We start from the raw sequence: 16,991 nt of genomic DNA on the forward strand, positions 1-16,991 counted from the left end.
TCTCAACCCATTTATTTTACCTTTTTTTTTGTGTTTCTCTGCCCCATCCCACAGCAGGGGACGGGGAGTGAGCGAGCGGCTGTGTGGTGTTTAGCTGGCTGTTGGGTTTAACCACAACAACAGGATTCAAGTGGGTGGAGAAATATTAACCAATGAACTATGTATTTTGCTACCCAAATAGCCAAAGTAGATATATATATGTTCACCTCTGAAGATGGTCTCAAGTGTTTTCTGCTGGAGTAGGACTTGACTCCTTAGGACCTTATCCAGCAGAAGGTAGAAAACATGGTAACTGCGGAGCAACACAGAATTAAGGAAACCAGCTCCTTCTTACAAGACAGAAACCCAGAAGGTACACATTTGGCATTATGTCCTTATAAAGGCCTGGCTGAGGAAGGGGGAGCACAAGCTCATTTGCTATTGAGGTAAATGCTATTAGAAGGACTAAGTGAATAAAGAATCTCTTTGAGAAGGAATGTGGGCCCACAGCAGCGATAAGGTGCTGGGCAAGCAGGAGATCAGGGAGGAGGGTCACTCCTTCAGCAGAATAAAGTTGGTCCGTGGGTTATTTTTAGATTTCTGCTGCAAGGAGCTTTGAAAACAATACCCATGGCTTGGAAAACAGATGCTAATAGGGCTTCTTTTGGGGCTGAAGCACTGGAGAACAAGCCCCATTTAAGTTGCGAGGGCAGATATTGCCTGTGCCCACAGCAGAGGCAACGGGGCTGACTTTGTTACCATCCTGCAGGAAGTACCACATGCACACACTTGATGAGGAACAACTTGTTATTTCCTTTTATCAGGACACAACAAGGATCTTGAGCAAAGTCACTGTCCTTTCTTTTTAAAGAATCCTAGACTAATTTAGGTTGGAAAAGGCCCTTAAGATCATTGAGTCCAACCATTAACCTAACGCTCACAAGTTTACCCCTACACCATGTCCCTAAGTGCCGTATCTACACGTCTTTTTGATACCTCTGGGGATGCTGATGCAACCACTTCCCTGGGTGGTAGGTCCAAAGAGATGCCACATTAGTGTTTGGGTTTGCACAGAAAGCAAGAAATGTTGAAATGCAGTAGCAATAAGAAAAAGGTATTTATAATTTTCTCCAAATCTTGTGTTTTTGTGAAAATGCTCTCTCTCCTGTGAACATAGCTTTAACTTGGTTAAAACCCAGACAAAGAAAGCCATTCTTAGGGTCTTTGGGTTTCCATTTAGGCCAGTTTACACAACTGTCTTCTCAGTTTCAGCACATCATTAATCCCAGATATTTTGCTTAATAATACTTATTGGATTGCAATTATTTGCATGTATTTATTGCATATGAGAATATTTAACTGTAATAATTTCAATGTATTTATTGCATAGATGATGATTTTGAACGATGAAATGACAAATGAAAATTCTTCTTGATTTTTTCTGTGAAAATTAACAGAATAACATATATATATAGACCAGGTGAGCCCAAACTTGCAGGTGCTATTTTCACTACATGTTACTGCCAGTAGAAGTAACACAGGAGCAAATTCTGCTGCCAGCAAACTGGGCACACATTCTGATTTCTTACTGGTTTACACCAGTGCTGGTGAAGCAGAACCTACAATAGTATCTCAAGGTCCACAGTACAGGCTGAGCTATAGGGAAATGTATCTGAAGGCAGGATATGCCTGAACTTAAGCAATTTTCTAGTCAAACCTCTGCATGATCAGTCAATTTAACATAATTTTATGTTGCACACATAGGCACTTTATTGCTGTAAAGCTCTCAACACCGTTTAATCCCCTGCAGATCAAAGCTCTCACTGCGCAGTTCTTGGCAGGATGATGACTTTGGCTGTAGGATATTGGAGTACTAAGCATTTGCATCGTAGAGACAGAACGTGGATATATTGGGGCTCTCAACTAAGAAAAAAAAAAATCTAAATATTTCTGTTCACATCCCTGACACGAATTGACTTATTTTGGATATGTACCAAGAAAAGTGTCATCAGACTCTTCCACAGCGCTTTCTCTAAAACATCAACTAAAAGATGTCTGTTGAACTTAGCATTTTTCATCACTTACGCGCTTGAATGTGGACTATAATCAGCCATCCTTTAAAAACGTGAATTTACTTATGTTGGCATATGACTGGTGAAAAACTCCTGAAACACACCCATTCATCCACCTGATCTACCTACATATTTAAGTAGCTTTAGGTGAAGCTTGTCTGGAAAATGGGTCTCCTTCACAGAGCAAACTATGAAATGTGACATCCATATTAACCACATCTCCTTCTACCCCTCAAAACATGGAGAATGGCCTCTTGTGGAGAAGTGATGGCTCCTTTCACAGGGAAAAAAGCAAAGGCAGCAGGTGTCCTGGTGCTCTTCACCACGCAGGAACAAAGCAATGAGCGAATGAGCGAGCCACCTTTGCGTGGTGGGCCCTGTGGTTTGAAAGCTATCAAGCTGTGGATTAATTCGTCTCTTAGAAACAAAGAAATGTTTATACTCTCTATCAAACTTTAAATAACGCCTAAGATCAGGTAACCGCAGGAGGCATTCTGGTTAAGTCAAGTCAACCGTAAAGGTACTCCTCCTGTCCAGGTGTGGCTGTTGGGCACATCTGAGTCAGAGCACACAGCTGCCCGGCTCTCGTTGCAATCTTTGCCTGACCAAGGAACAGCAAAAAGGAGCTGAGGGAGACCCATGCTGTTAAAACACTGACTTTCCTACAAACAGAATATTTAGGAAAAAAAAAATGGTCCTAGCACAGTAACAAAATTCATCTCATGGTCTTAAACCATGTGAGCACCACCTAGAGATTTAAAATTCAACAAATGCTGGCAGCAGACATCATCCTACTGATCTGCCCTGAAAATGCTGATGCATTTACAGTAAATCCCTAACCAGGCCAGTTGTGCAACAAGTTGAAGTGACACAAAGTATTAACATTTATGGTGCTGAGTCAAAATCATACAAACATCCTTCTTTTATAAGCTTTCTCACTGCATGTAGTAGCATGTACTTTGAGTAACGAAACATCTCTACAGCCCTGACGCTCTCGCAACTAGGCAAGTGTTGCAATCATTCTGCAGCGCCAGGCTTCACGTTAGGGCTTTAGTGGGCAGAGGAGAAGGTTCAGCAATGGGCAATGCTCATCTCAGTTGATTCAGGAAAAAAGGAATAAAATAAAAGAAACCTCCTCAAGAGCCAGGTTTCCTGTGTAGAAGGTAAAATAGTACTACACTGCAAAGTGTCAAAAATAATTTTAACTCCAGGCTGAGAGATTTATTTTGATGACACTTGCAGTTCGCTCAAGTGCCCAGAAAGTCCCTTTTCAGCAGGCACAGGTATAGGCAGAAAAGTGAATTATGAAATATGCTTAGACGGTTTACTCCGGTATAAAGTTGCCCGCTATGCTTCAGATGCGCTGCACCCAATTTTACAGGCTGCCGCTTCTGCAGTGGGGCACGGGTCTCCCTGACTGCCCTGTGCTTCTGTGTATTGCCCATGGTGAAACAAGGCTCGTTTCCCACCACCACCCTCACCCCTGCCAGTAAGTTTTGCCACTGACCGCAAGACTTGGCCCTGTTTGCTCCATAGCGTGACCAGCATAAACTGAGTCAACAAAATTCCTGGGAGTCAGAAATTTAAGACTCAATGCAGCAGAACATGTACTAATTAAATATAGACATACTCTCATTTCCCATCAATTTAAATGTGTACTTAAAAAGCACTTCTTTAAGGGGTTTGCTGACTAGAAGGAGTTTCCTGTGTCTGTGAATGCTTTTGCATTAGAACTTAAAGATTATGTCTGGTTTGGCTATGAGTGATGACTCTAAGCTGTGCGGTCCTACCAGCTATTACAGAATGGGGACACAGAAGTGGGGTTTGTTTGGCTTTTTTTTTTTCTTTTTCAGCTCAACAAATAATTAGACACAGTAAAATTTGTATATCACTATAACAAAATTCACAGAAAGAATTCCATAAGAAAAGTTTTGTTCTAAAGGGAGAGGTAGCTGCTCAGAGCTTGCCCAGCATCAGGCCTTTAGGCAAGTTCCTGAAGAAGGTATGAAAGGCTTGCATTCTCATTTACTGTATTTCTATACTATGCTCAGAAGTGTTCAGAGGAAAATTCCCCTGGTCTCCTGCTTTAATGTGTTTTTCTTCCAGACTGTGTGCAGAAGCAGAGTTAATGATTCCTACAAGATCAGCCTGCCTCCCCCTCTCAGTTCTGAAATACTTCCTCTACATATTTTTTTCCAAGGAAGGAACTTTTCCTGCTCATGTATAACCCCAGATTACTGATCTATTTGTAATGTGATACTTGAATCCTTCAGTCAGAACAGGGATACCTCTGTGGACACAGAGATTAACAGAAAATTCAACACTTTGGAATTCCCCCTTATTTCTGACTGTGAGAAGAGTGGCAGAATTTATTATGAAACGAGCAAAGTAACACAGTCAACACCAGGCAGCTGCCAGTGGTTTCACTCTTGTCCTTCATCTCCCCTTCCCCCTGTTTGTTTCAGATATTTGCATATACTATTATGTCACAATTCAAATTTCAAGCTCTCTGGCTCAAGACTGTGTCTTTATTTGAATTGTAAAATTCACAGACTTGGGTAGTCAAAAACCAGGGAGAAGAGTACAGTTTAGGAAACTTAGAAAAACCGTGTAATTAAAAAACTTTCCTGTCCAACGGGGTGTCTGCATCATCTTCCAGCTCCATAAGCAGCAAGCAGAAATAACAGACTTGTTTGTATCAAAGGGACCCTATTGTTTTTATTAATGAGTGTTACGCATACAGGTTAATTAAAAAAGCTACAGTTTGTGAAATATGTCATCTAGCTACAAGATACAAATCTAGGCCGATTGCCATGGTATCTATCGATGCTCAGCCACTGTAAAAAATTTACAGTTTATTTTCTGATATACAAAACCTCAAGCAAACATTCGTTGTTAAACATTCAGTAAAGCTCAGAGCATTTTACTACACAGTTTCATATAGTGTTTTAGTGCAAAAGGAAGTACAAATATAAAAATACTGAGGCTTGAATTAAAAAAAAAAAAAGAAAAAAAAACCAAGCAAGCCATGGAGTTAGAGATGAGTGTCTGCTATGGGTATTCTTCTAAGCTCTACGATCTGGGAGTTAGCCATGCTGCCACCGTCCTGGCTGCCATGACAAGATTCATTGTCGCTGACACTGAGACCTGCACCTGAAACAGCGAAACAAACAAAAAAAGAATCCATGAGAATGAAATCCTGACACAGAAATGGTGATACCATGTCCTGCTCTGCTTCATTCCAATTATTGAAACGTTTCCCTAGCCCACAACTAATCTAAAATTCTGAATCCACAGATTATAACATTATCTGATGTAGTTTTGTATCATCCAGATATGCTTTTTCATAATCCACTGCCAGTCACTTTATTCATCTCAGTAAATGGCACAATAGCTATTCAGAGGTTGCCTTGAAATCACAACAGCATAAATCAAGGCCTGGCTTAGGCTGGGTTCACGGTCTGGCTGTTACAGTTTGGTATTTCCAAGGACTTCTTCATGAAGAATTGATTTTTAATGATACAATTTCCCTATTAAACTATAATCCCAGCTGTTTTAATAGGATTGTAATTTCAACATGAGAAAAGACGCTGACTAAATATTCTTTAAACCCACATTTGGCACAAGCTGGCGTATTGTGTTTTAGTTCTACTGTGAGAGAATACTAGACTTTGGCCCACAGAAACTTCCAAAACATGTCTAGAAGAGACCTCAGGAGGCCACCTTCTCCATCCTTTTATCACAGGAGTTTTGCTAACTTGTTGCTTCCTTGTTTTGGGGGGATTTGTGGCTTTCTTTGCGGTGGGGGGAGGTTTGCGTTGATTAGTGTGAATACACATAATCCTGCACTAGTTTTTATGAAATATGTTTTATTTTCAGACCACTTCTTCACTGAATATCGGTTGCAATTATAAACTTAAGTGCATTTTCAGCTCCTCTCTTTGAGTTGCAGAGCAAGTCCTAAAAAATACATGGATCTTATTAGGGTGTCTAGGCTTTAAATTTGTTGAGAACTGCACATCAGTGTAATTAGGTGTGGTGATTTCAAGACAGACTAATTTCAGGTATGATCTTACAGCGATATCAAAAATAACTAGGAAAACTGTTCATTTTGGGCAGAAGTAAATCTGTAACTACATGCAGTTCAAAGGAGTCACAAAGGAATGACATTTGGCTCAAACAGCTCTGAACAGGGTATGCTGGGAGAGGCAGTGACTTCCATTTTCATACTAAAAGATATCTTCAGGAGTTTCTATCAGTTGGGCAGTGCATCTCTTGTGCCTGCCTCAGTTGACATTCCAAGCTTTGGTTGGTTTTTTGGAGTTACCTCATCTTCTATGCCCCTCGCTGTTCCACTTTTACAGTTTTTCCATAGCACCCTTCCTTCCACCACCCACCAAGTAGAAGAGTATGGAGAAGGGGGCAGCAGTGGGATGCTCCTTTGCTGTGGGATGCCAGGCTGCAGTCTTGAATATGGAGCTTGGTTCAGAGAATCTGAGCAGAAGAACCTGCAGGGCTGGCCAGGCTGTCCTGCAGAGGTCTGGAAGAAGGTATTGTAGGGACCAAACTTGGCTGCAGGTTGAACCCAGCCCTACCGCATCCAGGTGAAGAGTGGGTATTTCTGCACCATGATCTTTCTTACACCTGGTTTTGGCGTTTAGGTTGCAGAGCGAACGTGCATTTATTGACATCTACTAGAAGAGTCCTGTTCTTGGGTCTGTATGACCCAAGCACTTGAGAGACCAGCAATTACTGTCAGAGTGTGGCAAGAGTAAAAATCCATTGATGTACAGAGATACAATAATAAAGACAAGAAGATTAGGCTCTGAATCATTAACATACTTGTTTATAAGGGTACTGAAGATGATTAAGCCATACTTACAGATTTAAATTTATATGCATGTTTAACCTTTTTGTTGAATCATGGTCCTAATAACTAAAAGCTGCTTGAAAGTCCTGGGAAAAACAGCAATTGCATAACCAAGTTGTTGGGTTTTTTTTTTCCTTATCTTCTCTAAAGCTGTTTGTTTTATAAAGGAAACGTGAGTGTAATAGAGAAGATAAATCAGACTCCTGTATTTACCATTTGGGGACAGAAAAACAAGGTAATAACCTTGAGGTAAATACTTTGAATGCAAAAACAAAAAAACATACTTCTTATGTATCATCATGAACACTGGAATTCACTCAAAACATTTATTTAGGCTGAAGAGGGTATGAATTTTGAAAAGGGAAAAAATACATCATTTAGAAAATGTTCTAAATCGTGTTATATAAATATGATCGCCCTGGGTTCAGATTTTAAGGTGAACACTGACTGTCGGGGTTAGAAAGATATTTGTCTTACTGGTGGCTACACTGCAATTATTCATTATGGGGTTTCATAAAGAATCTTGTGCTGGTCACTATAAAAGGATCAAATGCCACTCTAATACAGTATTACAGTATGTATATTCTTAAATGTCATGTATGTGCATGCTTTGTGCATGTTTTGTGCAAAGTAAGAGGAGATTGTTTTTGCTACGGAAGTTCTTATCAGGAACTTGGTAAACCAGAGACTGAAGTAGGCTACTTTGGGTTTACAGGGGCCTTGTTCTAATGCTGCTGCAAAGACAAACTATGTAAGAGCTGATCCTTTTTAGGAATGAGAGCTGAAATGTAACCAAGATACCAGCCTACCAAACAGCCAGCAGACTGGGAAGGGTACAACTGTTTACACGATGGAGTTTCACAGAGTTCATAGGTCTGGCTTTTTCTCTGATTAGAGCAGAATTTAAACTCAGTCGGATCCCCAAAAGCATGTACTCCCCTAGAGATGCTAGAGTTGGATGGTAGGTACATAGCGAGGAGTATTACTTTTCCCCAGTTTGCGAAGGAACTATTTTAGGAAAAAGACGCAGAAAAATGGGGCCTTTCTTCCTTTCTTTTTGTATCAAAGGACTAGCTAGAAACTGAAAAGTCACAGCTCGCTTTGCAAACCCAGCGAGATCCCTCCAGTGACATCTACTGGTTGAAGGGTTCCGTCAGTGCATTCCTATGTGCCCTTGAACACCAGCTGTTATCATCTGCTTGTTTAGATAAATCTCAAACTTTCACTGCAACGTTTTAAGGGAAATGGAGTGTAATTACTGTACTCATGTCGCTGGGGAAACTTTTTATTTTCTAAGGACTTCCATCTTGCCTTCTGAAACAACCATTATTCATACTGTATGTGTAAGATAGAAATGAAAAGGCTACATGAACCCACTTTAATTCTTTCAGGGCTTTGACTTTACAGAAATGACACCCACAGACATCCAGACTTCTATGAACAAAGTTCAGATTGAACTAAAAATTCTTCCTGGATATTATGCCAATTATTATTCGCATAATATAGGAATGTATGATAATTTTATATATTATCATATACATGAACATATAATAATATTATACGTTCAACAGCCAGTGGGTAGCATATTTGTGAGAAATCACAAATGAGAAATTGAATGAATATGCAAACTGGCTACCCTTCCTTCCTTTTTTTGTGTTAAGTGAGCCCTTCAAAACAGAAACGATATAGGTTTGTAAGGCTGGGCATGAATCCAGCACTTTGCCACCATCTACAATTTATCTGCCCTGTGACAGACGGGATGTTGCACTGAACACCTTTCAGAATCTGAAATTTCAAATGTTTCCGCTAGTTCGGGATGTCCAACAGGAGATGCTTAATTCTTAAACCAGGCACCTATAGTGCTAACACCAAGGTTTAAAAAACTTCAGACATTTAAAAATACAGACTTTGGAACTCTATCTGTATTAGACTGAAAATTATGGACTGGTTTATATAGCGTCGTTATTGCAATGGCTGCATTTTTGTGGGTTTTTTAATTTATGCAGTAGTTTTTTCCAGGTATTCTCCATGTAGAATATTTATTTAGGATTTATCACATGTGTCTCTATTAACAGCAAAAGTACACTGAGATTTGGAGGTAGCAATATCCCCCAGTGATACTGTTCGATATATATTTTATAGAATCATACCACAGAGCCATAGACTAGTTTGGGTTGGAAGGGACCTTAAAGATCATCTAGTTCCAACGTCCCTGCCATGGGCAGGGACACTTTCTGCTAGACCAGGTTGTTCAAAGCCCTGTCCAGCCTGGCCTTGAACACTTCCAGGGATAGGGCACCCACAGCTTCTCTGGACAACCTGTGCCAGTGCCTCACCATCCTCAGAGTGAAGAAAATATTTCAAAAGTACCATGTGCTAGGCTCTGCTCTGAGCTATAAATGTCTTTGCAAACAAATTCCTACAGCGGTGGGTCACCATCAGCACTGGAGGGGTTTGGGCCTCTCTCAAAGGCTTTGCTCTGTTTTGTGTTTTGCATTCACAGCTCACTCAAAGGAATGAATTGGTTCAGTTTTGTGCATCACAGAAGGGGGAGGACAAAAGCATTTGTAGGAGATGGGAATATGGTTGGAAGCTCAGAGACCTGTAAAGCTATTGTACATTTATAGTATTTATGCTTTAGAGCAAAGCTGATGGACAGCTTGCTGCTTTGGGGCATATTCCATCTACTTTTATTCTGTTTACTCCCTTTTTAATGCCGCAGCCCTAACCAGAGTAGAAGTCCTTAGGGAATTTTGCTATACTGGGCTTTAGCCTCAATGACAGTAACATATGACTCTGTGACACTCTGAAAGGCAATGGTCTTATTAAATTGTCTATCAATACAAACCTTGCACAAGAAATCAGAGGAAAAATGACATCTAGTCCAAAATAACAGCACTTTTAATTTAATTAGTGCAATTAATAAAAACTAATTAGTAAATAATTGTCCTCATTAGAAGCTGAACCTTTGATTCATTATAAAAAGCATAAATGAAATATAATAAAATTAATAATTTAACCCAAATTCAGAAACATTAAAATAAATAAAAAGGTTTTAGCACATATCAATAGGTATCACATGTCTTTAAATTATTTTTTCCTACCACAACTGTTCTATGATTTCCTTCACATAAACTGTCTTGGACCTGGCTGGCTTTCCAAAGGATTCCTACAGTATAGGAGATGAGGTGATATAGTGAGCACAGCTAATCCTAACTATATATTTCTGTATGGACATGAACATATTTGGTGGATAAGGCATTATGCACCATGGCTTTATGATATAAGAAGTCCAGCTTTTGGATTTTTTACACCAAACAAAAAATTTCATGGCCGTGTAATGCAGAGCTTGCATAAAGCTGGCCTAAAAGCTGGCCTAAAAGCTGGCTAAGAAATAGGACACTGTTGTCCTCCTAGTTTGCTAGAAATGAAGTTGTATGCCTTCACCTGACCCAGTCCGTACTTCAGGTTAATCTGTAATGAGGCCCAGCATTAATGATTACGGAACCAAGGGCTAAGTGCATAGTTCTACAACACATTTCTTTAGCAATAAGGCCAAGTGTGCCAACGCATCTATTTGTGGGGCTGCACTGCAAAGCGCAAACTACCAAACAAGTTAAAGAATAAAGTTGTGCTGGGGGCTTGTTTGATTTTTTTAACCTGCATCAGTCATCCTTCATTTGCACCACTGAGAGGGGCCAGCTGCCATGCACGGGTGGGGCAGGAGGGCAGGAATGAGATTTTAGCTTTGCTGTGATTATACTCTCATTTTCACAGATCCTGGCTACCAGATTAAACCTTGCGGCTACAGACAGTACGCATAATTTAAAGCAACCTTTAGACAGCTCCATACTACATAAGCACAAAGGACAGATGAAGTGCAAAGGGGTATAATGACATTTTTTGCATATTCCTCTGCTAATCAGTGCAGATCCTCCACTGGCCTTCAAAGTGGGAGCCGATATTTTAGAACAGCTAAGGCTGAGTTTGGTTATAGGTTGACAGTTTTAGGGAACAACAGATAATGGAGGTTTCTGTTTCTGCTAATCAGAGGTAAGGCTCAAGCAACAGCAGAGCAAGCATTTCTATTCTTCCTCTACACCTGAAAATTACACCACCCTGTTCAGGAGTGATAAAAACAGCTAACATGGTGCAATGCACCGTTTCCCGGCTCTCCCAGGGGCTTGTCTTCTTGAGCGAGGAATTCTCACCCTACTGATATAAAGTGTGGCCTAAAAACGCTTGAGAAGCACTGCTTACAGCAAATGACAGACAAGAGCAAGGCAGCAAAAAGGCATCTCAGCTGCCCATACATTTTAGCCTATTTAGAGAAGAGGTGGTGGTCTCCCAGTTGTACATCACCACTGCTTCCTTGGAGCTGGGACTGGTGATCAAAGAGCATCAGACTGATGTGGAGTGGCAAGGGGAGAGGGAGAGAGAGGGGGAGAGAAAGGAAGAAGAAGAGGAAGAGAGAGAAGAGAAGTCTCTAACCTGAGCTGTTGTGGTTTCATGTGAGTAGGATTAACCATACAAGAGAGGAAGAAAAATTGTGCTGCCAGGAGGGACCAGAAGACAGGCTCCTTTCAATGCCTGCTAGCTTAACTGTATCATAAAATTCCCATCAGACCACAGTTCAGTGAATACTTTAGCAGCATAAGCCTGTACTGCCAAAAAGAGAAGAAATCCCTCTTTCCACCACCTCATCTCCCTTTTTACTGCTTTCACGTGGTTCCCTCCCTCGTGCCATTGGGAGCACCTTGACTCCTTGGCGGTGCACTGAACTGGACCAGAGAGGAGGTCTGGATAAAAATAATAAAACAGATACACATTTTAGAGAAAATCTCATGTTTTTTGGTTTAAAGTCTGCATTGAGCTTGTATCTAAGGCATTAGCTGATAAACATTTACTTTGGTGGCTAATGCTACTCTAACCTCAACACCACCTCTTCAGTTTGGCTTGTTCAAATGTTGTGTGGGGTTGGAGCCAGATAGGACAACTGGTTTGGCTTAGAAATAATTTTTTTTTTTTTGCCCTTGTAATGTTGCTGGTGGCACAGTTTGGGCACACAAATAAGCATTGGGGTAAAATGGTTAGGTACTACTTGAACCAGTAACGAAAACAAAAATATTTTTCTCCAACTGTGGCTTGAGGTCTCTGCTTCAAATCACATTAATACAAAGGCTCACACAAACAAGTGATAATAAAATATTAATAAAAATGACAATAATAAAATTTAGGCAAAATAATCAAAAGCTGGTTCTAGATCTACTTCCTTTAGAAGGCCTGAAAACAAATTAACTAAGGATTCAGCTTAAAGATTTATTAAAAAATCATTAAATGCTAAAGTTGTGGTGAATTACATTAATCATGAGTTTTAACTACTGCTGTTGCCTAGATTGTTCTTCATGATTTAAAACTCAGTATTCCACAGTGCATAGGGTTTATTGCAGAAAACAGGCCAACTGATGTCACTTGAGCTGCTTAAGCAGTGAATACTGTGTGCAATGGTGGGAGGGTTAGATGTGAATGGCTTCATATCTTATTAACTATCCATGAATTATCTGTTTCACTTCAAAATATTCAGGATGGAGTAAAAAAGTAAAAGCTACTTTCTCAGGTACTTAAAAAAAAGGTTTGCAACTGTAAGCTTATGCACTCAGATTTGAAAGGCTTGCCCAAAGTCTTTAACTCCATAACAAAGTAGAAGCAGCCTGCAAAATGCCTGAAAAATTAATAGGTACGATAGAGATATTGTGTCAACCTTCATAAAAATTTCTGTTCCTTAGTACTAGCTCAGTTATTAATCATCCAATTATCTTCATAATTAGAAGAGTTTTCTGCAACGGAAATTGGTTTAGGATATAAAGTATTATGAATATATTGTACAAAACTACCCATTCACCAGCAGCATTCCCAGTCTTCCAACCAGTTTGACTGTTTTCCTTGGTGTCACTGAAGGGAACAAACCCCTGAAATTACTGGTGCCAGAGTACTTCACCTGCCAATGTCACCAGAACCTCGCTGTTGACTCTTGCGAGGTTTGATGGTATCCCCAAAGGTCATTCAGGTGATCTCCTACTACTAAGTCCATTTGTATTTCACCTGGTGACATTGCCTCCTAAACCATGCCCTGAACTGCCACATCTACATGTTTTCTGAACACCCCCAGGGACGGTGACTCCCCCACCTCTCTGGGCAGCCTGTGCCAGTGCCTGACCACTCTTGCAGTAAAGACAGGTTTCTTAATATCGAATCTAAACCTCCCCTGACATAACTTGAAGCTGTTTCCTCTCGTCCTGTCACAGGCGACTTGGAAGCAGAGACCAGCCCCCCCCTCACTCCAGCCCCTCTCAGGCAGCTGCAGAGAGCGAGAAGGTCTCCCCCCAGCCTCCTCTTCTCCAGGCTAAACCCCCCCAGCCCCCTCAGCCGCCCCCCAGCACACTTGTGCTCCAGACCCTGCCCCAGCCCCGCTGCCCTTCTCTGGACACGCTCCAGCCCCTCCAGGTCCTTCTTGTCCCGAGGGGCCCAAACCTGAGCCCAGCATTCGAGGTGGGGCCTCACCGGGGCCGAGCACAGGGGCCCCATCCCTGCCCGGCTCCTGCTGGCCACACCAGCGCTGACACAAGCCCGGGGGCTGGTGGCCTCCTTGGCCACCCGGGCACTGCTGGCTCATGCCCAGCCGGCTGTCAGCCAGCACCCCCAGGGCCTTCTCCGCTGGGCACTTCCCAGCCCCTCTGCCCCAGGCCTGCAGCGTTGCCTGGGGTTGGTGTGACCTGAATGTAAAACACAGCACTTGACCTTGTTAAACGTCACACAACTGGCCTTGGCCCATCGATCCAGCCTGTCCAGGTCCCTCTGCAGAGCCTTCCTGCCCTCCAGCAGATCAACACTCCTGCCCAACTTGGTGTCATCTGCAAACTCACTGAGCGTGCACTCAATCCCCTCATCCAGATCACTGATAAAGATATTAAACAAGTCTGGCCCCAACACTGAGCCCTGGGGAACCCTGCTTGTGACTGGCCACCAGCTGGGTTTAGCTCCACTCACCACAACTCTCTGGGCTCGGCCATCCAGCCAGGTTTTTACCCAGCAAAGAGTACACCCATCCAAGCCATGAGCCGCCAGCTTCTCTAGGAGGGTGCTGTGGGAGACAGTGTCAAAGGCTTTGCTAAAGTCCAGGCAGACACATCCACAGCCTTTCCCTCATCCACTTCATTTCTTCCGCCTGTGGCCAAGCCTGGCTATATCTATTTATATCATCATTTGAATTACCTGAAGTTTCATCGGTGGAGTGGGTGAGAAGGCAGAAAAAAGTAATAGATAACTGAGGGCAAAGCCTGGGATTTTGAAGACTTGAACTCTAAGGCTATTGAGGGGAATCTGATTACAAATGTTTTATTTTGCTGGTGTAGTTTGAGCATAGACACCTAGAGTGGCCTCCCCTGCTTTTGTCCTACAGCAGCATGGTGAGCTCATTACAGCTGCCTCTTGTGTTTGGGCAGAAGTCTATATCTAGTTTATCTTTCCAGTATACACTGTTTTTAAGGTCAAAAGGTATTTTATATAAATATTTTGTCTTACACTTATGGGAGAATCAATATTTTTTAATATACTGTTCCTCACAGGTGTATATATATAAAAGAAAGATAGGCATTGTATATACTCTATCAATTTGAAAAAGAAAGGAAAAGAAGACAAGACAGCCCATGTCTAAAGGCAGCAAGTTAGCCTTTTAAGCAATTGTGAAAGTATGTCAGAGCCTCCAATCTGCTGCTACTTTTTGTAGGTCTGCTCCTTATCACGACATAAAATATATTTTTGCAGACTCCTTCTCTGTTATTTGTGATAGCCTGCACAATATTTTTAATGGAATAGCAGTCCAAGGCAAAACAATTTTACTTCAGATTTTCACTGGCAATCATATTATGTTAATGGTTCTCATCAATCAGGTCTCATGGAATGGTGACATCATTAAGGTGAAGAACAGCCTTTAAGGAACAAGGAGAAGAGTCACTCACCAGTCTTTAAAGCAAATATTAGGTCATCAAACTCCTGTGATTCCTCATCAGCAACCAATGAGCTGGTACTAAATCCTCCAGAAGGGTGGAAAACATTGCCATTTTGTGGACTCTGCTTAAAGGCAGCACTAGCTTGACTAGCAGGCTGCAAGGACGCCCTCTCCCAGTCTGCAGGCACCTGCAAAGTTTTAAAAAGGAACAGAAATGCAATAATCATCAAAACTATAGCATAGACACTATAAACTATGATCAGAGCTGAACTCAAGGCCAAGAGATTTGGGAACCAGCTATTCTATCACTTCTATCGTGAACCAGGTAGCCTTTTTTTTTTTTTTTTTTAATAGATATTTATATAACTCAACTACAAGTCATTTAACCTTGTGTTTATTATGCCTGTCATAGCTATCTCAAAAAGTTGAAAAAATACTGCTATTTCTGAACATGGGGCCCCTGGTATGGAGAACTTTAAGTTAAAGCACTGAAAGGTTCCAGCTCACTCCTCTCTTACCACTGCTTCCTCCTCTGCTGGACCTTGCTTCTCCCTTCCATAGCCACTAATCATTACTTTCCATTATATGATCTACAGCTGGCAGCCCACTGCTTCCCATGTTTACCAGTACAATATTTTAAAGTAATTTGCCAGCCTTTGGAGGCTCTGGTGGTGGTATACAGCCCTACAGTTTCAATATCAACTTTGCTATAGTTATCTCCCTCTTCAGTTTAAGGTGGAGCTGCACAAAACCCCAGAATTTCAGTTCATGAGAAAAGAGGGGGTTTTGAAAATCCCTCTCTTCCTCAAATGTGATGAAAGGCCAAAATACTGCACTCTAAAAACATATTTTAGGAAAATCGAAGTTTATTTTCTTGGTTTATTGCTCATCCATTGTCTAGGAGCTCAGGAACATAGAAACTTCCCATGTAGAGCTGAGAAGCTATGCTGTCGGCTAAACTGGGGAGTCAGGCACCACCCTAAGTGAGACACTGAGAAGTTGAATGAATTTAGTTGTCTGCCAGGAGGCAGCTGAGGAGCTTTAAAATCCAGACAAAACTACAGTCAAGCAGGTAGAAAAATGGGCAAAACAGATGCCAGGTGAGCAGTGTGGTTTCCACAAAAATTATTACTAGAACTGACAAGTTCCCTTGAAATATTTCAATTCCATTAAATCAGTGTTTTTCCTGGAAAAACTGTTTAGCTGGAAAATTTTCAACTAGGTCTATCAACATGTGCATGTGCATAGCAGCAAAAGTCACCTTGGCTTAATACCTGTAGTGAAAAGTGATACGAGCAGCATTCCAGCACCAGCAACAGAGACTGAAAATCAAAATTTCCCTCTCCTCTCCTCTCCTCTCCTCTCCTCTCCTCTCCTCTCCTCTCCTCTCCTCTCCTCTCCTCTCCTCTCCTCTCCTCTCCTCTCCTCTCCTCTCCTCTCCTCTCCTCTCCTCTCCTCTCCTCTCCTCTCCTCTCCTCTCCTCTCCTCTCCTCTCCTCTCCTCTCCTCTCCTCTCCCTTCCTCTCCTCTCTTCTCCTCCTCTCCTCTCCTCTCCTCTCCCCTCCCCTCCTCTCCTCTCCCCTCTCCTCTCCTCTCCTCTCCTCTCCTCTCCTCTCCTCTCCTCTCCTCTCCTCTCCTCTCCTCTCCTCTCCTCTCCTCTCCTCTCCTCTCCTCTCCTCTCCTCTCCTCTCCTCTCCTCTCCTCTCCTCTCCTCTCCTCTCCTCTCCTCTCCTCTCCTCTCCTCTCCTCTCCTCTCCTCTCCCCTCCCCTCCCCTCCCCTCCCCTCCCCTCCCCTCCCCTCCCCTCCCCTCCCCTCTCCTCTCCTCTCCTCTCCTCTCCTCTCCTCTCCTCTCCTCTCCTCTCCTCTCCTCTCCTCGCCTCTCCTCGCCTCTCCTCTCCTCTCCTCTCCTCTCCTCTCCTCTCCTCTCCTCTCCTCTCCTCTCCTCTCCTCTCCTCTCCTCTCCTCTCCTCTCCTCTCCTCTCCTCTCCTCTCCTCTCCTCTCCTCTCCTCTCCTCTCCTCGCCTCTCCTCGCCTCTCCTCGCCTCTCCTCTCCTCTCCTCTC

At 42.3% G+C, this 16,991-nt stretch overlaps 1 protein-coding gene across 1 annotated transcript in view; it reads right to left on the reverse strand.

Moving 5' to 3' along the window:
- Window positions 1-4,559: 4,559 nt before the first annotated feature.
- The window catches only part of ADGRV1 (adhesion G protein-coupled receptor V1), a 275,402-nt gene continuing 262,970 nt past the window's right edge, over window positions 4,560-16,991 (reverse strand). The window contains exons 90-91 of the mRNA XM_075079982.1: window positions 14,940-15,117; window positions 4,560-5,204 (exon numbers count right to left, since the gene is read on the reverse strand). Coding sequence (XP_074936083.1) covers window positions 5,086-5,204; window positions 14,940-15,117 — 297 coding nt within the window. The 3' untranslated portion in view covers window positions 4,560-5,085. The remainder of the gene's footprint in view (window positions 5,205-14,939; window positions 15,118-16,991) is intronic.

The sequence above is a fragment of the Phalacrocorax aristotelis genome, chromosome Z, assembly GCF_949628215.1.
Source record: "Phalacrocorax aristotelis chromosome Z, bGulAri2.1, whole genome shotgun sequence".
NCBI lineage: Eukaryota > Metazoa > Chordata > Aves > Suliformes > Phalacrocoracidae > Phalacrocorax > Phalacrocorax aristotelis.